Source organism: Agelaius tricolor, unplaced genomic scaffold (assembly GCF_023055355.1).
Source record: "Agelaius tricolor isolate 1412-34295 unplaced genomic scaffold, bAgeTri1.0.p SCAF_3, whole genome shotgun sequence".
NCBI lineage: Eukaryota > Metazoa > Chordata > Aves > Passeriformes > Icteridae > Agelaius > Agelaius tricolor.
Window position 1 is genome coordinate 23,366,462 of NW_027269263.1, and position 24,966 is coordinate 23,391,427.

Below are 24,966 nucleotides of genomic sequence, written 5' to 3' on the forward strand. Positions count from 1 at the left end.
TCAGTCCCAAGAGCATGTGCTTTCTTTCTGGTGACCACTAGAGAGGAAAAGATTAAGGTTATTTTCTGAAGTTTAGCGCCTTCCCTAAGTGGATTTCCTGTACCAACACTCTCTCTCTCTCTCTCTCTCCATGAGATAACCAGCATCTGAAGGTTCAGAAGCTGGTGCAAGCTTCAAAGGCTTTCCTTCCATCAATACTCTCAGTGACATACTAAAAGAATAGATAAAATCTCATTTGCCAAAATTCACGGTACACTGGGCTGTCAATAATTTCCACCTTTCAAAATAAAAATGCACTTCTCCCATAGTGCATCTCTTCCCTGAAATCTCTCAAATTAATTTAGATTGACAAAAGTGTGAAAAAAGAGGACAGTTTGGCCTGGAGAAAGTTTCTTTACATTCCAGAGGAAACATCTGAGGAGAAAAATCCTTACTTCATAGTTTATAAAGATTTAAAGAATGAACTGAAAATAAATGCAAAATAAAGCCATACATTTTCAACCAAATAATTTTGTATTAAAGGTTAAGGACTACATGTTTTTATACAAACCTCTTCTTCTTCCCAGTCTATCAAGTCCCAATCATAAGCAATTACTGCTCGCCTTCTTTTCCAAAACTCCAGAAAAACAGTGGCTAGAGCAAGTAGGGAAAAAGATGCAAAATTGTTTTTAAGTAAGAAAATGTTAATGACTATCACAGAACTGTTGAATGAAGCTGCAACATTATTTTAATTTATTTGCATAAATGGGTTCCTTTGAACAGCAAATCATGCTGATGATCAAAACTGCTTTCAAAAAGCATTGCTTTCTAAGGATTAGTTTGCTTGCTTCAAGTATGATTGAGGCTTTAGAGATTTCATTTAGTGCTAAATGGGAATGTTTAATTTCTAACCAACCAAGGGAGTGCTCTCAAAGAATAAAACCATTCCTGTGAGTCATCACTGCTCGATAAAGCAGATTTCTGATGAAGCTAGAGGTTTCTTGGGGCCATTGCACATAATGGAGTAACTTTCTTTCTTTGAAGACCATTTACCTGACACAGAAACCAGAACCCAGAGGAAGCACAGTCCAGTGCATTTGAAAATGTGCAGAGTACTACTGGGGAAATGGGAACTTCTGGTTTACACCTTTTTAATTCAACCCCTTTTTTTTTACAGTATGTGAGTTCGTATGAGTGGTGTGGTGTTTATGTCTGATAATTAAACATTGTGTACTACAGCCCTTATTGATGGAGTTCAAGATGGAGTAAAATGCACATGACTGCTATGGGAAGGTGACTGGGAGTAAAATTAGAGAAAGCTGGGAGGCTGTATTCACATTCTGAACAGAAGTTAGAACAGTACAGAAATTATAGGGTAAAATAGAATTGCTGCTGCCTGGATGGAATGTGGGTGGCATGCCCGAAACCCATTCCACCATGACTCCCCATATACCCAATCTGGAAATTTAGCACATGTTAAGGGGAATGGAATGGAGGGTGGAGCAGAATGGAGACACAGAGGTCAGGCTCTGAAGTAATCCCTGCAGGGAGGGGAACTTGATGGTACTGTGCAGCCGATAAATGGCACAGCACCCCTCAGCCAGGGGAGATAGGAGAAGGTGTCTTGTTGCTGAGCCAGAAACTGTGGTGAAATCATTGTCCCTGGATGAACTGGGTTCATTAAAACCTAAGTGTAATATTAACACAGACCTCCATCCCAAAGTTACCCACCTTCAGGGTACAACCTCCCCTCACTGGGCATACACTTTATATTTCATTGACTATATCTTTAAGAGAGAAATGAGAGAATTTTACACCTATCAATAGCAAAAGTATGTATCACTAGAGCCATTCAAGCTTCATCTAAATGTAAACAAATAGTATAAAAGTAAGTTAAGAATAGGGAAAAGTTAGAGAAGACTCCATCATAACTTCTGGGATCAGGGGATGGGCTGAACCTGTCTCCTCCTCCAAAGGAATGTCTATTGGGTAAGAATTGTATTCTATGCTCACTGAATGATCATCTTAAGCTAGGTTTGATTGGTGATTAGAGCTTGTCTGGGTATTGCTTTGAATTCATTTTTGCAGTCAGCTACTGTCATTGTCACTGTCTTTGAATTTTAACCTGTCACAACTTTCCACTCACAGTGTGTATATTAATAAAGAGTGTTGTCCCCTAAACTGTTGGTGTGAGTCCTTCAAGGGCTCTGGCAGTTGTCAGCAGTGGGCAATACTTGAATTAAAATGTGAAGACCTGGGAGGGGGTCTTTCTTCTGTTGTTGGTGTGTGTCCCTGAACAAGTCAGTGGAACCATCCTCTGACCCAGTGGGCAGCTCAGTGGAGAGTAACGGGACATTGGCAGAGTGAGCAGGCCAATACAAAGGTATTGGCTTTCCTGGAGCACTGACAGACCAGTCAAATGTAAAGGATTTTTGAGGAAATTCCCACTTTGATATGACAATTGTGCTTTCATTTTGTGATGGAAAAAAAAATCAAGGAAACAGTAATAGCATAATATAATTCAAAGATTAATACTCAGCCTGCTTAAAGTTACAGCAGTGTTAAGCATTTATTTTGTGTAAAGGATGTAGAAACTACCTAAAGTTAACACAAATCTTCTCCCACTGTGAAGTGGAGAGGAAGCCTGCCCTTTATTGCTCACTGAGAAGCAGCAGATTGATACCCAGAGAACATAAACCTCTTCATTCATGAGCTAGAACAGTATCAGCTGTAACAGTGTCACAATCATCTGACAATATAATTCACATCCATAAAAGTGTCTCCTTAATGGGCTGTTTGCCCTACTGCAGCATATTGATAAAAATGGGACCTGATACTAAGTACTGGCGTCAGTTTGGCAAAAGTTAATTTTTAGACAGGAAGAATTATGTTTTATTGTACTAGCTAGTGCAGTGAAAGTGTGCTTAGGAAATAAAAAGTACAAGCAGACAAGGTAAGGTATCAAAAGCATGTGTAAGGAAGCAGATATTTGGTTTGAGGGCATTTTCATATATCAGGTAATTATTGTTCTGCAAGCTGGAATTATGTTACATCAAGTCACAAGCACTTTGATTTTAGTCAAATAGAGAGTCATGAGCCTAATGCTTCTATAAATGTTTGTAATAGCTGCAGTATAATTGGTTGTGATCAGCAAAACCAGTAAGTGCTAATGAGGCTCCCCTGCTACTGAACCACAAACATGGTTCATTCCTTGATTTTTTTCCTGGTAGAACTGCTTCTCTCCTGTCAGCTCATATTGAATTATTTTGTTCAGGCTAAACAAATAGTCCTGCACTGCTTGGAAACCTAGGAGGAAGAAGCCTGATTGATTTCTGCCACTTTGTTTCCATTCCAGAAAGCTGCTGGCAGCAGAACTCCAGTAGGTGTTTGAGTCCCAGCCCTGAACGTCTCAGATACACCTTTGTTGAACAATACTTCTTTTCTTTCTTGTTTTTCCCACACCTGGAGTGAGGAATTTATGCATATTGTATTTAGCACATTTAGCACCTGTCAGAGTAAGTATGTGAAGTTCTTGAAGCTTCTTTAGAAAGTTATTTTCTAATCGTTAAGTAGCAAATATGATGCTCTGTACAGTGCTGTTTTAGCTTTCACTGTGTTACACTTTTCTCTCTCTATTCAGGTCAGTAGGCAGCTTTCCCTTGCTAGACATTTTAAAATGTGCTATAAATAACTACCTTTGATTGATTCACTGTGCTACTGAGTTCTTCCAAAAGAACTGCATTTTCAAATTTCTCTGCTTATTCTCTAATTGTAATTTTAACTATAAATACCCTATACAAACTTCAGCATTCTTTTCCGACTTTGACATTCAGTAGGACACAGTTGTATTTTCCCATTTGTATGAACCAGATCCTGAGTTTTCTCAATAATTCCTGCTTGGAATTTTGCATTCCTTATTGGCCTTAGCTCCCAGATCTTTTACTAGCTTTTCCTATACTACATTTGTCCTACTTCAGAACTCCACCTTGCAGCTGGGTCCTCAATATCCACTTGTACAAGCAGCTGTCTTAACATCATTTCCTCAGATGCTTTTGTAACAAGTTGTGATCTTATCTCGTAATGCAAATGGCCTCTTGTAGGAAATAGCTTTACCCTGACCTTCTCTCAGAAATCCTCTCTCTATTGTATTTCAGAGCACCATTTAATATATCCATCCTGACTCCTAGAATATATTCTGTATACCGGGAGTCCTGCTGAAGAACACCCTTAAATTCTATCTCCTTGGAGAGCAGATTAATGTCAACGTTTTATGCTAGAGGCAAGATTTGTAGGAAAGTAATATCTTTTATTAGACTAACAGATACATACAGAAAATTTGTTTTATGTTGGCTTTTGTTATTGCTTGAAAAAAGTGTTAAATTCTTCATGCCAGTCCTCCTTTTGCCCTCCCAATTTTGCCTTTCAGTGAGTGTTCTAAAGCTACTTCCTTTATCAAAGGAAACATGCTACACAGGAAAAAATTTCAAAAAGCATTTTTCTTCCATCCCTTACCTCCCCAAAGATGTGCACAGAGAGAGAAACTACCACCAGCCTACTCTGCCTTCAGCATGGATTTAGAAATGATAAATTGCTGGACTTTCCTTTTGAACAGTTACAGAATTTTGCTCTAGAGTTTCTGGAAACATCTAGGCAGTAACAGCTTTGCAATAGGTTTCCCCAGTATCTCAATTGGAAAATCAAAATCTACAATTCCATCTGGCTTTCCTGAAACATGCTGGAGTCAACTGAGTGTCAAATTTACCTAGATTTTTTTAATGAGAATTACTTTTTCCTTCATTTTAAATGTCAACATTTTTTTGAATTAACATCTTTCTCTCATTTTCTGTCTTTGGTAAGAATCTAATTTAGGCAGTAAAAAGAGAGGAACTTTTCCTAGATATGGGAGCTGCTTTATCATCAAGCCAAACATTTCTCAAGGCATACATAAAGAACAAAGTGGAAGTGTTTCTCCCTAGTACAGAAACACAAACCATGATATTGCTTCCCTATTTTGAACATCTGGAAAATGTCATCAAGAAAAAAATATTTTCCAGCTTCTGAGATGATCGCATCTCAGTGAGCATCAATGGCAATCTGTTCACCAATGAAAAAAAATTTAAAAAATGTTAGCGATTACAGGGACTCACTTTTTCCCTGTAAACAACAAAGATTTATACCTTCAATCTATTTGAAAGAGTATTTCCTTTCAACAGAACCTTCAATACAGAAAAAATTATACAAACTGATAATGAATTACCTAAGTGCACTGAAGGGAGTCTTTTTGTCCTTTGATAAATCAGTTAAAAATGAAAGTTTCCTTAAGTCATATGGCTGTCAGGTATACTTTAGTAAGTATCATGCTTTTTTTTTTCCTATTTTATTAATTACTTTTACTTTGCTTACACCAGGCAGAAATTAAATAAGTGAGGTGAACGGTCAATGTTTTTTTTAAAGAGACGTGTACTTCTATTCCAGTGTCCCCTGGTACCCTTAACAATTCCAACCTTTCTTTGATGGGTCTCACTAATGCCACAATGAAGCATTATGAAAGATGGGCCCCCAAGCTTCAGAGCCCTACAATCAGGCTCATTGCTGCTCCACAAATCAAGCACCCCCTGCCAGCATTTGTCACAGTAATTCCTCTCTGCAGCCTGGCCACAGAAGTTTGTTCATCACTTGGAGATATATTTTATTTATATTTAAAATGGGAGCAGATAACTTAATTCATCAACTAAAGATGTCTTTAGAGCAAAAGGATGAAAGCACCATACAGATCACCTCTTCATGGAAAGACCAATGGCCACAGCTGGTTTTGAAACTCCCAAGCAAATGGCTGAGGCTTCTCTCTCAACATGGGAGCTTACTAATGGATGTAAAGATGGTGAAGAAAATACTTTAGAAAATAAAACAGCATCTAAACTCTGGCTAAAGAGGTAACACGGTTCTAGCTGCCTTTTCTTTTTACTTTCATTCTCTTTTTATGAAAACAGTGCCATAATTATTTAATATGTCAGTGTCTGTCAAACTGGATCATCTGGAAGGCTGAACTTTTCACAGCCAATATTTTCTGAGCTTGCCAGTTGTTTCATGCTGACAGAAAAAATATTTCCACAATCAAACTGCTATCATTGATTCTTCTCTTCCTCTATGATTTACTGCCATGATGGCAATGCCTGCAGCTGCCAGTAGGCCTACTGCAGACTGAAATCCCATTTAACACAGGCAGTAAGCCAGCTCCTAAATACAGGAACAGAAAATCCCTGGAAAGTGTGACTTCCCTTATTTGAATGTTGCTTCAGCCCTATCTGCATGGACAATACCTCCACAATCTCACTGTTTTCTCTGCAAACTCTTCTTTAAGGAAGTGTGGTTTGTGTGGAGCCAGAGGATTGCCCCATTCCCCAAGCCATACCCTACACTCACAGCTCCTGCTGGTGCTGCCCTCCCTCCCTCTTGCCAGTCAGCTCCCAAGCACAGTGTAAGCCAACACAAGTGCTGGGGAAAGCTCTCACCCCAGCTGCTCTCCTAGAGTCTCTTCTCCAATAGCCAAATCATCTGGGGGCAGCTTCTATTATATTTGTTTTTCATCTCACTGTGGACTTTGGTGCTGTAGATGCATGGGTGGGCAGGGCATTGCTCAGTCTTGGCAGGCTGGTGTGGAGATTCCTGGAGGCAATTGGGTCTGGGAGTCTGACAGTGATGCTGAAGGAAGGGGAGGAAGGAGAGGCTAATCAGAGAGAGATGTGGTTCCTGTTGACTGGAGAGAGGAAAGAGAGAGGAGAGGGCCTACAACATTTTGTAGCAGGCATGTTCAGCCTTCTCAAAGGCAGTGACCACAAGGCAGAACTGGGCATGGTGACCTCTGTGAGGGACTCCCCTTACCTAGAGCTGCTTTTCCTACAGCCCTGGATCTGGGCACTGCTAAGACACAGAAACCATGCTGTGAGCACAGCTGTTTTCTGAAAACAGTTATTGTTAAGGAGAAACAAAAACACTGGTGCAAAATCTGCACTCTGAAGAAATGCTCACCAGCAGTTAGGAACACTGCCAGAAATGTTCAGCAATGTTAACCCATCAATTTTCCTACCTAGAGATTTCCCTGCCTGTATATTGTGTTGGAAACTCTCAACTTGGAGAAAGAGCTTGGAAAAGCTGAGTAAGTATCTAAGGGAAATCTTTAAGGCTTAGAAATTTTTGGTGATCCTTAGCTCTGTGTAGCTCTGAAACAAAGATGAAATATCAAGCAGAAACATAAAGACTGCATGATCTGTGGATTTTTCTTAAGTGTGATTTGTAATATTTGAATATTTTTAGTATTACATGAAATGGCATAAATAGGCTTGATTGGAGGAAGGAACTGAGATAGACAGGTAAGCTAATCTATGTTGCTCTGGTGGCTCTCATGTTGCCTCCTGGATATTTCTTGTGGTTCAGTAAAGAGATTTGCAGTTTAAAATCGATTTAATTACTTGGACACCTTTCCAAAGCAGTTGGAGATGTGTGAGTAAGAACAGGAGAACAATGACTCAATCTGGGTAGCTCAAGGACTTGGATGCTGGTTTTGAGTCCCCTTCTTGAGCCATTTTCTACAGTTGTTAACCTTCTCTCACAATGGCTTGGTAGCAACTAAGAGACTGGGCATGTTCAGGGATTATTTAAAATAATTTTTTGTGCTGCCAGAAATTACTGGTTCCTCTTGCCTTCAATTCTGCCTACATGACATAGTAGGAAAAATAGTTGAGTCAAAAATAGAACATTTCTATGGGCAAAATGCAGCCTCCATGGCAACAGTTAGACCACACTCGGATCAATTTGCCATTCAATGAAATCTTTTATTTATTTCATCAGAGCTTTGCTTTCACTGCAACCAGCTTACATGGTTTAAGTTTTACTGCCTTTCTGCAAGGTGGGGAAAAATGCTACTCCATTTTAATACTGACACTAAACTGAGCTGCCCTAAGCTAGGAGAAGTCCTGAGCACTAATAGAGAGAAGGCCTTAGTACCAATGGATTTAAAAATGGTTAGAAATTCCCACAGAATTATATATATATATGTACTATGTAGACACTACATAACTGCATTCATGGTTCTGTTTAAATTTAAAAATTATTATCAAATAAAAACTTGATTTAACCAATTGCGTCTTCCTTTTGCAGAAACAGAAAAGTCTCTAGCCTTCTATTCTTTTTCTTAGTGTCAGATAAAAATGTGCTGGAAAATAAAAAGTCCTATGTTGCATCATATTCTTTAAGAAAAAGATGGTGCAATTACTTAATATCAAAATGAAAACTTACCCCACACTGCCATGAAAACAGCAAAAAAGACAGTAGCTCCATTGTCAAAGAGGTGGGTTACCTGAGAGATATATTAATAATGTGATAAATTTGTGATAATAGGCCTTTATTTTTTATTTTCCTAACTAAAATAATGTGATCATGAGTTTAGCTGGCCTGACAATCCTGAGGACCCTTACCTTGACATGTGAAATCCCCCTGTGAATTGACAGGACTATTTGCCAGCCTGGCCTGGGGCTGACCCCTGCCAACACCAGATGTGAGCATCATTTCAGACCCAAAGCATTAATTTTATGGAGCCACACAGAGAGGATGGATGAGAAGATAAAGGCTGATGTCAAGGACACAGTAACACATAGCTCTAGGACACGACCTCTGACACTGCTGAATTTCAAAGTGCAGATTGCATTCAAATATTTTACTACCCAAATTAAACATTGGTTAAAGACAGTGTTAATGTTGGCTGAACTTGATCTGTCACTTCAAGATTTCATCTACCCAGGCTCACTAAAGACAAATGCAAAAGGTAAAATTCATGCTTTTACCAGGAAGTATCTCTATTTGCATAGCCTAGAACATACCTTGGCATATATGCAGCTGTCTGACAACCTCATGAAGGGGCAGTATTTATCACATATAGGGCACATTATGATATCTGTAGCTTGGCAGACTTCTTTACTGGAAAAATAGAAAAGACAAAAATTAATAGCTTGATTACTACAGCAATCTGCACAATAATCTGTCTGGATTGATAGGCTTTGCTAATACTCAGTTACTTATTGAACAAAACTGGTCTGTAGCTGAAGCCAAGATGTTCATAACGGCATGTGTATAATTAATATTTGCTGACTGTCTAAGACTACAGAGTTTAGTCATAGCTGCAGAGTGCAGTTCTCCAGGGACAACCTAGTAGTATCTCTTTACCATTTCCAGCTTCTCCTTGAGTCAGAGTGACCTTTGGTAGGAGGAGGGTGAGGATAACTTCAGACGAAGTTACTCTTGTGACTCAAGTGCACAAAAACTTAGAGATGCAGCACTCAGCAGAAGGTCCAGGGATTTCTTCATCTGAGGAATGCCTCTCTGTGGTGGATCTTTGGGAAAAGCCTTATAGAGAGTGAAAATTCCCCACTCTTGTGCTGGCCTCTTAAAAAGTAATGGAGGAGTCTGCTTTTTCCCTATTTTGTTCTGAGTTGCCAGCACCATTAACAACTGGAACTGGGAAAGAAGAATTTCCTCTCATCCAATTCAGGAGCATAAAACATGGGAAGTTTGATACCAGGTACCTTATGACAACTAGGCAGTCTTTTCTTGACTGTTCATTCAATAGTTTAAAATGAAATAATTAACAGCTTGTGGGAAGATCTCTCAAATTATTCATAACAACTCACAGTTGCAATTTCTTTTTACAAGTTCCCACATTACCTGACTTGGCAGTGGTTCAAAGTGGTGACTCCATACAAAAAGACAAATAATCCAATGAAGGCAGCTGGGAAGAGCATCCCTGTGTACCAGCCTAACCAGGCAAAGTACAGCCCGATTTTCTCACCAAAGTACCGTCTGTTTTAAAACAAAACACAACAAAGTTACCTGCTAATTAGAATAAACTACTTAATCTTGCTCATTAGTAGAAAAAAATATTTCTATCATATCTGAAGAGTAGATTAAAGAGGATAAAAAGCCTTCAACTAAGCTTCTAAATACACACTGAGGGACCTGCCTCAGAAATGAACTTAAAACATTAATTTAAAAATTCAATAACCACAGTTTACAGTTAGATAAGTGGTGACCTCGTGAAGGAAACACTGAGTTACTTTTAGAAAGCTAGTTCTTTGTATTTGGGAAATTGATGGTGTGCTTTGATTTTGGCCGTTTGATTTTACTGCCCGAATAATTGCATTGAAATAAATTTTATCCCTAAAGCTTGTATAACAGCAAAAATTATTTGAGCTCAAATTAGTTCTAAGAAATTAATTAGCCAGAGTTCATTCTCCAATACAGTTTATTTTCATTTGATTATTTATTTTCTTAGCTTAGTTTCTGCAAAACTAATTTCACGATTCTACTGCAGTGGAAAGTGAAGTGCAAGTGAGGTCCATCATCTTGCAATGATTTGAGGAAAGCAGTCTGAATTGATCCTGATTTATTAGATATATTACTCAAAAACTAGCAGCAAAGTAGCCAGAAAGTTTTATCTTGCTACATACATATTCATTAGCAATTTACCTCCTCCCAAACACAACCAACCCTTTATTTATGTGTTAGAGAATTAATCAAGCACACAAAAACCTGCTGAACTCATCAGCAGAGGAGCAGGCTCATGTACTGTCCTATTGATTTGTGCACAGTAGATTTTAGGGGATTATTTGCAAGGCTGGTTCTAAAGAATGATGCAGGATGATATGCTTGTGCTTCAGACATTTTGTAGACAACTTAAATTTGCATATCCACTCAATTTGAAAATAGCTGCTACTGGAAACTCTCTTCCACCCTAATGATGCAACTTCTGATGTATCCAGAGAACAAGTGCAGACAGCCAGCACTGCTGGCTCCTCTACTCTACCAAGGAAACATCATTGGCCAAATTTTCTCAGCCAGAATGGAAAGCCCTAGGACTGTCTCTAGCACTGGGTGCACTGGAGGACACTTGGTCTGGACTGCACAAAATTAGCAGTTTTCAAGTTGTTGTTAAAAATTTCCAGTGTGGGAAACCTCTCTCTGGCCTGAGCTCATGCTCTGATGGAAGATACTGATCTGCAGTGACTATTTTCATTTGAGTTTACCAACTCTGTATAAGAAGCTAAGTATTGTCATTTTGTTTTTATTCTTCTGTCATTCAACAGACTCAAATTCCCAGACTAAAGAGATGGTAAGCTAACACTTACATGCTCAGTTCTGACAAGGGCAGCAGGTCTGATTGTAAAAAACACACTGCAAACTGCTTTTTAAGACCTGATTTAAGAGTGTACATGAAACTTTTGGCCTGATTATTTTCCTGACATCTAGGATGTCAGTCTGTGCCTGCACCTCCAAAAATGCAAACTCACATTTGAGCTTACTTCCACTAAATATGGATGACCTATTTTTCTCCACGTACATTGTTCAAAGGAGTGAAGTCCACCTAACTTTCATCAAGCTTTATTTTTTACTTCATTCTCTACAGTCAAGGATGAATGCTTCCTTGTTTCAACCCTCTAGCTGACAAGCATTAATGGTAAAAATAAACCCCTACCCTTCTGAGCCCTTCAATCTAACAGTGCAAATCATAGTATTCCTTTTGATCTAGAAATCAAACACCTTCATCCTAGATGAAGACCCAAGCAAAGTTCAGTGTGTGCATAAAGAAGATGATGGGGAGAAACCCATCTCTGAAAAGAAAGGAAAAGGCATCTGAGCTGGATTTTAAAATTAAATGTAGGATGTTGACATTACTTTGATGCATATTGGTTTAAATATGGATAAACAACCTCGATATTCCCTTATTGCCCTTTGCAACACAGCTGGTACTCTACAGGCACAGGCTGTACTACTGTAAATTGCATCAGGATCAATTTAATATATCAAGTCTTCTGGCCCCATAGTTTGCATATTTCTCCTTTTAGTCTCTGCTCAGATACCACTCAGTTAAATGCTATGGAAACAAACTATGCCAGTTAGAAGGTCTTTGGAGGCCTAGGTGCCATATTCAGAGGAGTTCCACATTTACTCCAATATGTAGTTCAGCTAGTCTGGACCGTCATGACCCTCAGGAGATGAAAAATGTGTAGATGCCTTTGTCACCCTCTTCAATTTGCCCCAAATATTTGTCTGAAGAACAAATTTGTTCCTTCTCTTCTTCTATCATTATGTAAAGAACAGAAATTTCATATAGCTTGCTTCAGTGATGGCAGTTCTTTCTGAGCCAGGGCTCAGCAATGTACACAAAGAATTCCAGAAGTTTCTTCCCAGAATGCATCACTCTGCATGACTTATACCTAAATTTAACCTGTTATCATTCTACTCATTTCAAGGCCTCTTTGAAATTTTCCAGTGTTGGTAACATCTTTGTGTTCTTGTTAACTTTGCTAATTAATTACTATCTAATTTTTCAGATTATTAATATGGACAGAAAAAAATTGTTTGAGTCTTTAATGGTTCTCCCACAGAAAATTTTCTCCACAACTAACCTAAAAAGGAGGGACATAAAAAATCCCCAAGCACCAAACACAATAATCCATCTCTCCTATCCTTATATATATTGCAACATCAAAATAATAATAAAAATGTAATTTCAGCTTCTCATTGTAAGCTAGCCTGTATACTAGCCCTTCAATACCAGTTACCCTAATGGTGAACTGTATATCCCCTCAACCCATTCCAGTAGTAGAGCTATGACCTAAGTGGTCAAGATTTCAATATCAATATTTATCAATAAGGCACATTTTTGGAAAGTATTAAGCTACAAAGTCTAATTTCCAACCTATGAAATGTGATATTGAATTATCCTATACTTAATGACTCTCATTATGGAATATTTTGCTTTTGACATGCCTAGAAGGAAGTCATGGATCTAGAATATAGACATATCAGGGCTCAAGCCAAGGACCTATCTATTTTCATTAACTCTTTTGCAGGTAAGAATGAAATCCTGTACAGAACTTTCTACACCACAGAAACTAGAGCTTTCCAGCAGGTGTTTTGGACATATGAAGCTCTCATGTCAGAAGCAATGGGGTGGGTAGGAAGGCTTGACAGGAGACTGAAAGGGAGTAGTCAGCTTGCAGTCAAGACATTTAATGGAAACATGGAGCAAAATGCAGATTACTCAGGTGTCAGTTTTTTGCTTCCAAGTTAATTTAGATACCTTTACAATCACTTAAAAACCAGTTTCCTCCCTGCATTTTTGTCCTGTCAATTACATGCACAAGCAGCAGCAGGAGAAATTTGTGCACAATCAAGAGGGAAGCAACTATGCCCACAAGTGTGAAGGAGGTGATCCAAAGTCCCCAGGAATCACTGCCACTGTTTCTGTTGATTTACATGGTCCCAAAGCATATAAATATACTGAGACCTGTTTCTTTTTTAATTATAAGAAGAATTATAATCAATTATAAGAATTATAATCAATTCTAAAGGTCACAAATTATTCTTTTAAAGTATCTATGGACACTAAATTCCAAGAGATGTATAATTAAAGTCGTGGTACCACATCTGTTGTCTAATAGGAGTGGCTTTGTAAATTATGCCAACTCTGTGCCATCGTACTGCCACGTTTCAAAGCAGAGTGGAAGCAGAATCATGCAATTTCCCTCAAATGACTTCTCCTCATTTATTTTTAGTGACTAGTATCTCCATAACAGCCAGCTGATGAGATTAAATGAAATTTGCAGTTGCCAAATTGGCAGCACAGGAGATGGAAACTTCATTTTAACATCTAAGGAAAAAATAAAACAGCACTGGAGTATGAATATTTTCACTTACCATTGTGGTAACTTGACTTTAGGGTAGTAATAGCACATCTATTGATGACATAAATGTACTATCTACATCTAATTTATTTCTTAGCCTTTTTAAAGCATAATGTCAGCTAGCAGTGTAAGTTCTGGCCAGATGTCTGTGGAAGAAGCAACATCCAGTCGCTCCTTTTGTACAGATGACCACACTACACCCTTCAAGCACAGTCCTACATAATTCTTATTATGGGGGGAAAAATGATATTTCCCTGCTGTAGAACTGGCACTGAGAAAAGCTTCTTTTTAAAATGTGCCCACTGAGATGCTTCCAAGTGAAATGAACAGCAGGTCTTGCTGGTGTCATCAGTTTTTCAAGGAAAAGTCTCCAGCTCAATAGACATGTGAACTGCTGAGAGTGGCTGTAGAAGTGGAAGATTCATTCATGGATGCTGGATTACTCACATTTCCTTAGCTCCTCCCAAATCTTCAAATCCTCTGAAAACTCAGCAGGAGCTGAGGAAATGTGAGTAATCCAGCATCTGTGAAGTGAGAAGGAAAAGGCATTCCCTTCACTTTGTTGTCACCCTCCTTCAGTGAATTCATCACAGCTGTGGATGTGCTGCAGGCAGCACATGGCAGGCTGGGCTGGGGCTGCAGCTTTGGACCTGCTGAGTTTGGTGTCTTGTGACTCAGGCTGCTGCCAATGCTCAGGGAATCTTACAGCTCCCCCTGTCCCTCTCCTCTTTGGGTAAACATCCACTCTCAACAACAGCAGGACACTCCTGACTTCAGCTAGGGGTCTATAGCAATTGCCTTTTTTTTAATAGATTTTGAAAAATCTGTCTCATGAAAAAATAAACTTTCTTTAAAAATCTTTAAACCCAGGCAATGCAAGAAGGCTGCTATCAAGGTCTAGAATAATCATATCTCTAACTTTGCTTGTTCTGTTATCATTTATTCTCATACTTTCACAAACCTTTCAGATGCCTGATCATCAAATTAAACCAAACACCAGATATTGCCTCAAGAGCACTTTCATAAACAAGAAATGATGAAGAACAGTAGCCTTGACCACTATGGAAAAATGGTTATAAAACTCTATAGAGATGAGTTGTTTGTACTGTGATAATAATATCTTGTTGTGTACTGGGAAATTAAAAGCAAAAAACCCCTTCAGTATAACTGTTGGCTCTTCCATAAATCAGCAGTTTCTATGGTGTAATTTGTCAAAAAAAATCCAAATGTCTATCCAGTTTATTAAAAAAAAGAAATAAAAAGTTTTTTGGGATTAAATTATGAGATTTAATAAATTATTTCATAAAGGAGTAAAAAAATTACATGAATCAGTAAAAATTTTTATTGTATTTCTTGGTTAGCTTTTTATCCATGGAAAAGAAACTCTCTGTTTTATGAAATGGATAGGTTTTATATGGCCTTAATCAGTAACACTGTCTGTCTCCAGGGCTACCCTCTACAAATCTTTCATCTGGAAACAATTTTGAGAATAAATAAGAGCAAAGTTTTCTATTAGTCACAGGACTTATGAAAGAGGTAATTAATAAGCTGGACCAATTGAATGTTTTGTATGACCCTTCCTGATGGTCAATCTATCTTCAGTGCTCCTGGTACATCTGAAGACTTTATTAACAGGCCCTTGTAGCTCCATGTTCCTCTCTTCAAGTAGAAAATGCCAATTACTGTCCAATATTAGTTCTGCCATCATGATCAGTAAAGGCTCTGGCTCTCTCTATATGCACAAGATCTATGTAATCCTCTATTAGTGCATGCAAGGCTATTTGAAAACATTATTTAAAGGGACTGTAAGAACTTGGAATCACATCTCAACTTTCTCAGTGTTTTCTTCTTTGCAGACTACTTCCAAGATTAACAAAAATCTGGAGAGTGGTGATGTGGCTGGTCTGAGTTGAAGGGCAGTGGTACAGAGGAGACTTCCATCACCAGTGTTGTGAACCCAGTAGCACAATCAGCAACTGTAAGCTCTGCTCTATGCCATTTGTGAGCATCATGAAACTTCCTCCAGAGCTCATTCTGTGGTTGCTCTTTGGAAAAAGAAGATCTAGTTGGTGAGAGCCTATTTTTCACCAAAGCCATGCTCCAAGGAGAAAGAACACCTCCTATGGACAGATGTCTAATCAAGTATACCCAGCCTCCACAGATCCTTCTCCTTTTTTTTTTCCTCTTAAATATCCTGTAAACACTTCATTACAAATTACGGTGTCAGGAAACTCTGGAAGGAAACTTCTTTCACTTTCAGGTCCTTCTACAAACTCCTCTCTAAATATTTCTTCGGTTGTAGTGTCACCATGAACTAAATGGTTTCCCATTACTTCAGGATCAGTTTTTAAAAACCACATGAATTAAATAAGCTTTTCATGGTTTTATCAGAAGTGAAACAACCTGTGCTCAAAGCATCTCTAATGTGACATAGCAAAAGCAGGCAAGTCTTACCTTACAAGATCCAGGGGCTGGTATTTATACCACACTCCCCAGGAAGCCCAGCACTCATAGAGCAGGTGTCTGTGGTTTTCTGCTCCATGGGTTTTTATTGAATTCTTACTTCTGTAACTTCCCTAAAATACAAATCTGGACATTAATGAATAACAGCAGCAAAAAAGAATATTTAAGAAATCTCTCTTACTAGCAGCATGGATAACACAATTTATGCAAACTACATACTTGTGCTCCAAAAGCTAAATATGGCATTAAAAAAAAATCAACTGATGTCACTAAGATTTGAGAATATTTTTACTAAGAAATTTATAATAGATTATATTCAAGTCGTAGCCTATAAATGCAAAGAAAATCTTTGGAGAATCTCAAAAAGCCACCCCAGAGTGTGGTGTTTTTCCTCTCTGAAAGCATACTGATATATCAACGCTAAGAGTTTTTACAGAACTGGAACAACCCTCTTTACTCATCTCTTTTTGCAAGAAATACCCCTAATTTTTCCCCAAGGAAAAAAGCATTGCTAAATGGAAGCATGTCAGAGGCAGACATTAATAAGGTTAAGGATAAATAATTACACAATTAAGAATTCATTTTGTGGGAAATGTCCATTCAAAAAGGAAAAAAAAAAAGAGCAAAATACCTCATGAAGAGGAAATGCAGCTTCATAGGAGCCATTACTGAGCAATCGATTCAGACCTAAGAATCAAAAGTATTCAATTATTTATCAACAGGAGCAGAAAAATGGTGAAGTAAAAAGCAAAACATATTTTCATAAACTGGATAAATGAAGATGGAAGCCAATTGACAGTACACAATATATGTAGAAAAATTAATCTTCTCTAGATTTTGATAACTAAGAAATAATACAGAGAAAGACTTCCTCCAATATTAATCAGAATCTATCATTTATTATGCTAGAGGTTTAAAGATTCATTTGCCAAATCCATCTTTAGAGTAACTTCACTGAAATTAGAGACTTTACACCAGGTTTAAAGTTGACATTATGAAACATGGTCTAACAAAGCTATTTAGGTGAAAGGCTGCATATCTTGGGAGCTAAAATCTTCAGGATAGGTCTCGACATTTTTGAATTGCAGACCATTAAAGCAACAGAAACTCACAATTCCACATGATAACAACTTTTTAAAATGTGTTCAGCTTGTGTCTTATGAAAGTTGCTGAACAGACAGAAAGGAACAAGACAAGCTGCAGCATTAAAAGACCAGAAAATAAAATCATTCCTATCCATCCTACCACAAAAAAATAACCATACAACCCACTCACTCAGGCCATGTCCCTCTTTAATGAGAGACTGGAGAAATGATGATTGCTGAGATGATTGGTGCTTTGCACTTGTAAAATCACCAAAATAAGACTGTACTGCTACCAAGCAATGCAAAACAATCCACATGAAGAACCTGAAGGTATTTGAACCCTATTGACCAGGAGGCATAGAGTCTTGATTCCTTTCCTAATTCACAGGAGACAGACAGCAGCAAGAACACAGCAATGAGAAGTATTAAGTCAACATGAATAACACTTTCAGCAGTAGCATCACTATCTGCCTGGCAAAATATGTTTTCTTCCAATGTCTCTGTCAGAAAAGTAAAACTTGGACAGCAGAGCTGGGCTTTGCTCTGCCCAGGGATCAGTGCAAGGTTGTGTTTACTACAGGTACAGCACAAGTTTACATGTGAGGGAGATTGGGATCTTTAGGTAGGCAGGGATTGCAGGTGTTTGGGCAAGATGCAACATCAGCTCTGCTCGGGGCTATTGCTGCCCTCATCCCAGCAGCTGAGAAAGAAAGAAAGAAGTGAAGTTCTGGGATATTTTCCTCTTCAGGAAAGGTGAGGTTTAAACAGCAGAGAAATGAAATAGATTGCAGAATTTTATGGAGATTTGTCTCTACATTTGTCTCTGTGTGGGACTCAAGCTGTATGTGCTCTGTATGATTTGGCAGAAGGTGGCCACTATTTCATATTCTATCCCTCCTCTGTCACTGCCTGCTCTCCCGGGCCTGCATGTGTGCCTCTCCAAATTTCCACTCTCCAATTGGAAATGTAGCCACAGTTATAGCATTCTTTGCACTGAGGACATCAATGGTGAACTTCCTTTGACTTATAGCAACACCAGAGATACAGAGTCCTCCATCTCCCTTAGGGGTGGATAGGTATCCAGGGAGAAGCCCTGTAGCCTGAGATGTAGAGCAGCACAAATCTTTCCATCCTCCCAAGCACATTTTAATGAAAGAATAAAAGTTTTCCTGCATGAGTCTCTCTGCTTCACTGCTCCTAATCTGTTAATATTTCATGTTTAAATCAGCCTCTTCCCTTGCAGAGGTGATAAATCCCATGTGGTGATATGCCTGTGAAAGCTGACTGGTATTACAGGGAGATGATCACATCTTCCAAGGCAAAGCCCCTACCACAGCAGTGGATGAGATGGAAACAGTCAAAATCAAGGTGATTAAAAAGGAAGGAAAAGAGCCTCTTATGAGGCCAGGCAGACTTCTTCTTTCTTTTTTTAAAGGCATATTTAAAAGCACATTGCTCAGTACTTACCAATTTTGTTTTTCCCTTCTTCATATTTCACTCTTTGTAAGATATGGTGTACAATTCTACTTCTTGTAGCATTATTGAAGAAAGTATCTTTGTTGTGTATTATGAAGCTACATGAAAATAAAAACCAAGAGCATCTCAGAAACACGTAAGAGCACATTTAAGGCAAATATTTATTTCCATTACTTTCTTTAGCACTGTAAAAATCTACAGTATGTAAGCAAGTGCAGGGAGGATAAAAGACACTTGATTAAGAGATGATTAGCCAGGTGAGATGCTGTCAGTAACAGTATTCATTCTCTTACAAAGAATTACGTGGAGATATTTAAGTATTCATTATGATATGCATCACTTTTAGATAATTCACTGAAAACTACAAAATTCTTGCACAAAAAATTGCAAAAACATATCTTTGTAAGTGCAGCAGTAGAATTTCACATCTGTTCTAGGCTTTTTTGTTATGCTTTGGCATTAAGAGTCAGTTGGAACCATCTACTTGGTAAACCATGCTTACTGAAAACTGTTACCAAATACTATGTTAGAAATTGAAAGTATCATATACTCCCACATTTGGTCCTGGAAGATAAAATGCAGTAGAAAATTAGCTCTAAGAGGCCACTTATCAAGTTAAGTATGAATACCGGTTCTATGTTCAATAGGTTAGATAGAATAAATTTTGAAAAACCCAACAAACCCTGTAGATAGGAGGCAATATTGGTTTCCTCATCTGTGTTTTTGAAGAGCTGCAGAATTGAATAAACTGATAAATAAAATGTTAAGGTCACAGAGATGGCATGGAGAGATGAGTCTGTAGGAGAGCACACTAGACAAATATGACCTTAAATGAGATCATCTTAATCAGGAGCTTGGCGTGGATTCACTTCACCTTCTCTTTTGCACAATGTGAGATTCACTTCTCAGTTTTCCCCTCAGGTAATTTAACCCAAATGATTTTTTTTTTTCCAGAATCAATCTTTACTCATGGGAAATAATATGCAGCTTTGCACCTCCACAGTAATTTTGAAAAACGAGGAGTCCAACTTCTGGACTTTGAGAACTTCATGTACTCCCTCTTTATTATCAAAATTCTCAGCTGAATTTTCAATACAATACAATGTTTACATAAGATCCTTTTGTTCTGCTTCAAAGGCTGACAGTAAAAAAAAAATCCTAAAGTAAAGGTATGTAAGACAAATTGTTCCAAGAGCACCAGAAGTAATAAAACCTGGTTTTCTAGAGATTACTATCTCATGTTTCCTTTGCCACTTCACCCCAGATACTCACAGGCCATTTTTGTGCCTACAATCTACTCACTACTGTACTCAGTACTTCTGGCTTCCTCCCATTTCCCTGCTATTCCCAAAGTCCTACTCATGCCCTACAGTGCCTACCAAAGTTAATTAGATTTATGCATATTGGCTGACCATCATGTGCATGCTGATTTACCAGTGGGCTGATACCAAACAGCAAATGCAATTGGTGTCCACTGGCCACAGCCTTTTCTGTATAGGAACAGTTTGGGGCCACTATTCTATTTCAAGCTGCTGTTACTCAAAAGTTATTTAAGACTGAGCTTATCTTTCAGATACAGAAAGATATGTGGACATAACGATGCATCTTTACTGCTACATCTGTATCAAATTCAGCTGAAAGTAATCAGTATGTGAAATAATGACTACCAAAAGTATTTTGAGAGAAAAAAACATACTGTATTCTTGTAAATCTTAATGCTGATAGAAATTATATTTTATAAAATCTAAACTGTGAAACAGGTAGAACAGTGTTATTTTCAGCTGAAGCTGGAACTCTGTAACAGGCTGTTTGTGTAGGAGCAGAAACAAATGAAAAGGCAGGAGTAAAACAGAAATGAATAGTTAGAGATTTTTGCTCTTTATTTAATTTTCTTTTACTGCCTGACTATCCAAGACCCCACCTCCCAGACAGTTAAAGAACTGTGAAGATAACTTCTCAGATACCAAAACAGCACAGTAATTCTCATTCTGACTTAGCTTGACTCGTCATTCTGACGAGTTCTTGTAGGATTCAACTGTGAATTGGATCAGATTATCTGGGACACCTGCAACCTGCAACCAGATAACACCTTAATCTATTTTCTTTGTAATACAAGTTTATTTTTCTCATCTGTTATCACAACTGTCTTATACTGCAACTAGAGATAGCCATTTCAACATCTCTTCTGAAGAACTTGTTTAATAGTTTTGCTTGTATTCAAGAATTTCTATTTTCATGAGTCATAAATGCAAAAAGACAAAAATCAGGGATTATGGGAACTCTAAAAAACAAAGAAATAATCACTTGTTTAAAGAAACACTTCAGTAATTTGCATTCATTGGCAAACTTAGTAGTTGTGTTATTATAACTTTTGATCTTACATGGGCAAGAAGAAATAACCAGATGTGCCTGTGAAGCAGATGTAAACACCTCAGTATGAGAACTGCCATGAAAAACTCTGCCTGTTCCAGAATAGCTGAAGCAGTCCTAAAACACCTGTGAGAATATGAGCTGCAGAGGTTCTGCCCTGCCCAGTCTTGTGCCAGTAAGGGCAGGAGGGGGAGATGAGAGGAAGGACTCACCATGATCAGAGTGGGTCAAAAACATGCCCTTGAGTGTTTTCCAATATATGAATGTTATTCATGAAGACATGGATAAAGAAGAGATGTGAGAGTTCAGCAAAGGTGAAAAAGTAGTGCCAAAAATGAGTCCTCTGGATGTCCTGGACCATCCCTAACAATATCATTATTTTGGGATAGAATTGGTGGTAACATTTGGTATCATTTAAAACATTTAGTAGCATTTAAAGAATAATTCTTCCTTATTTTTGATCATAAAAGTCATAGGGTTCTTAAAATCTGCTTAACTCAAATATCCTTTTTTTTTCTGTGAAATTGTCTGTAGAGTAGAAAGAGCAGCATCACCATAATCAACAGGGCAGGGACCTCTAGCACAGGAAACAAAAAGAGGCAGACATGAGTGGAAGGCCTTGAAAGGTTGAGAATATCGCAGGCAGCTGTATCTGTGTTACAACAACCCTGTTAGACATTGACATAAATTAGGACAATGTCAGGGAGGTTTCAATTTATCCCAAAAGTCACAGGAGTTGCTCTTGTCAGGTGAGAATCAGGAAGCTCAGTGTAGGGCTTACCCCTTTCAACCACCACCCCTTCTCCAATGCTTCATGGATGTTTCTTCCCCTCAATTTTTTGTGCTTCAGTTTGTCTTATTTCTGAGTGTGGGTGGTAAATCCACAGTCAAACAATAACCATCAAAGCTATTCCATGTTCTACAGCATCCAACAAAGAATTCAGATGAGAAAGATTTTCTCTATCTGTGAAGAATCTCACACTTCAAATTTCAGTTCACAGGGGCCAGAGCTGAAGACAATTTCAAACCAGGTACACGTAAACATTTATCAGACATTACTGAGCTATGAACTGTATAATGCAGAGGCTTTCTAGCAAGTTTTTTAACCCTTGTTGCTTTTAGGTGGAAGAATTTCCTCAGCTGTTCTGTTTCTGCTGCCCTTGTTATATTTTCAACACAAGGATTTGAATATTCATAAGAGCAATACAGCTTGTTTTCAGGCTCAGTAAGGGTTTAGATTTTATTTATGAGACTCTTCACTGGTGGTTTTCATAATTTTGTCACCTCATTTGTAAGACAAAAAATAAGTAAGGATTAATGTATTAAATTTTTTTTACCTGTGAAGTTAATGTATAGGTAGATAAAGCCAGTGATTTGTTCCACAACAGCTATAATCATTCACTTGGTCCTGTAAGTCTTATTTGTGTGAGCTATCCTTACTCAAAAAGAAAATCCCAATGAAGATAATGAGAGTACTTTTGGAAGGAAAGCTTCCAGAGTTGATCCCTAATTAAAGTCCCTTTCAAAAATATCATTCTGGAAATACTGCTTTTACATTTATGCTGTAAGAGACATGAAGAGTCAGTGAAGGTTAATTGCTTTGAAGCTATATTTGTAGCCTTTTTAACTAAACTGTGAACTGGAAATTTCAAACTATCTTTCTGTGGATAGCAAAGCACAGCAAAGCTAACTGTTGTCTAAAGAAAGACCTCAAATTAGTGCAAATTCAACCAAGAAAAAATTACCAAGGAATTCCTGTTCACACATTGTCTTTGGTAATTTTGCAGGTTGTACAAACCCTTAAAGGGTAAATTTAGCTCTTGAATCTTTGAATACATATTTGAAAAAAAGTGGGTTTGTTTTTCTTGCTTTATTTTACTTTTTATATTTTGGGAAAGCAAAAGGCAGGAAAAGGCTCTTTGCTTTAGTGACAAGATAAAAAAAGATGAAATCTGAACACCTGTGGCCTGCTGACAAAGACACAAAGGGAGGATGGATGCATGCACAGATCCGTGTGTATCTTTGCACTGTGGGTCCACAGACACTGAAACAGTCTGACACCATATCTAAAATTGCTTCTGCTGGAAGCAGTACAAACTAAGAGCACAGATGTTGCTGGAAGTAGTGATCTCTATGTGAGTAGTGTATTCCTTAGCACATGAAAAATGCCCAACCTTCTGTACTCCCATGTAAATCACAGAGCCAACAGCCAACCTGTTGTTGGCGGAGGTAATAGCAGGTTTTTAGCCAATTTAACGTAGAGAAAGTAAATCATCAGCTGGAGTAACAGCAACAATGTGAGTCTGCAGTATTCCCCTGAGAATAAGACCACACATTTCTCTACTTTATTTGTTTGAAAATGGCTATATTATTAGCACTTGCTGATTTTTGTTTTGCTTGATTTTTAAGGTTGCAGCTAACTGTCTTTTTTATATAAAAGGACATTTTTATTAATGGTTAATAGAGGGTTTTCATATCATACAGGGCCTAAAACAGAGTCACTTTGGGACAAAGAATGTTGTAGTGGCTCTCTCCATTTCTAATTTGGCACCACAGCCTCAAAACTGCCAAAGTAAAATAGAAAGTCATGAAAGTGCTGAATCTCTCCTTCACCTTCCTCTGCCTTTGCCCCAGATGTCTTCCCCCAGATCGCTTCTTAATTTAAATTAGTTCACTTAGAAATATTCACCTGAGATAGAAAGAGGGAGCCTTTTGTATTTTTCAGGGATGCCCTGCTTCTTTCTATTTTTCATGCAATTGAAACTTCCAGAATCAGAGGGAATAAAAAAAAAAAAACCATTGCAAGGCATGTCCAAGTTTGGCAGCACAAAGATTTGTTTGAGAGCAGGATTTGCAAAACTGTGATTCCCCATTTATAAAAAGCCATTTAAAGATGAATAGTTATTATACTCTAGATGTATTCAAATGCCAGAATGACCATCCTGGTTCAAAACAAGTAAGTGTCCATGCAGCCCTGTGCCTTGTCTCCATTTGCAGTAGTTCCCTGATCTATCCATGATTTTGGGGTGAGGGGACTTAAGGGAACATGGGCACAGATCATCTTGGTAGAGATGGGGTTTGTTAAGATCAATTTGAACATCAGAAAAAGCTTGAAAAGCAACTCCACTTTGAGAGACACATCTCTTGGAAATCTGGAAAAAATACAAGACTTATGTACCACAAGGGGACATAATATAAATGAGAAGAAATCTATTAACCTCTGGTATGCAGGGGCATTTTTTGCTTAATTAATCATGTTACTATCCTAGTCCTCCTAATTGAGTAAATTTTTAATCTTATTTTCACTAAGTAACAAATATTTATTTTAAGTGGTCATTCAATTATATATTAGGTTAATATTTAATCAGAGAGTTTATTGCCTTAGAAAGATAAAACAAAGGGGAAATAGCTCCTGATATAGAGTTTGAAATCTCTAAACAGCAATTAACATATTTCCCTAGCTAGTGTACAGTTACCTCAGAAATTGCAGCTAATTGCTGCTGTTACTATTCCCAAGTGATTAGCAGCTGACTACATGATAAATAAATAAGATGTAGTAGAAGAACAACTAAGTGTGTCTAATGGTAAACATTTCTCACATCTTGTGCATTCTTGTAAAAGATAATTTTCAGAAGAAATACTTTGGTATAAGCACAGCCTTTTCCAAGTTGTGGCTGCAAAAAAGAGACACTACTCAGAAGTCTATCTTGAAAATAATCTTTTTGTATTCCACACAATTAAAAAAAAAAAAAAAAAAAAAGAAGTGCTTGGCAGAACTTTCCTCCAAAAAGAGATTTTCTATTACTTAAGAAATAAGATGAATTTTGGTCTTCTCTTGTACTGACAGCTTTGAG

At 37.9% G+C, this 24,966-nt stretch overlaps 1 protein-coding gene across 11 annotated transcripts in view; it reads right to left on the reverse strand.

Annotated features, from left to right (window-relative positions):
* ANO4 (anoctamin 4) overlaps positions 1-24,966 on the reverse strand; it is a 187,407-nt gene that overhangs the window by 34,517 nt on the left and 127,924 nt on the right. For all 11 annotated transcript variants that reach the window (XR_011678567.1, XR_011678566.1, XM_071423193.1 and 8 more), the window contains 7 exons: positions 18,734-18,840; positions 16,813-16,868; positions 16,173-16,294; positions 9,697-9,831; positions 8,856-8,952; positions 8,275-8,335; positions 551-633 (listed from right to left, as the gene is read on the reverse strand). Coding sequence is in view for 9 of the 11 variants with exons in the window: in XM_071423193.1 (XP_071279294.1) it covers positions 551-633; positions 8,275-8,335; positions 8,856-8,952; positions 9,697-9,831; positions 16,173-16,294; positions 16,813-16,868; positions 18,734-18,840 (661 nt within the window). In the remaining 2 variants the exon portion in view is untranslated. The remainder of the gene's footprint in view (positions 1-550; positions 634-8,274; positions 8,336-8,855; positions 8,953-9,696; positions 9,832-16,172; positions 16,295-16,812; positions 16,869-18,733; positions 18,841-24,966) is intronic.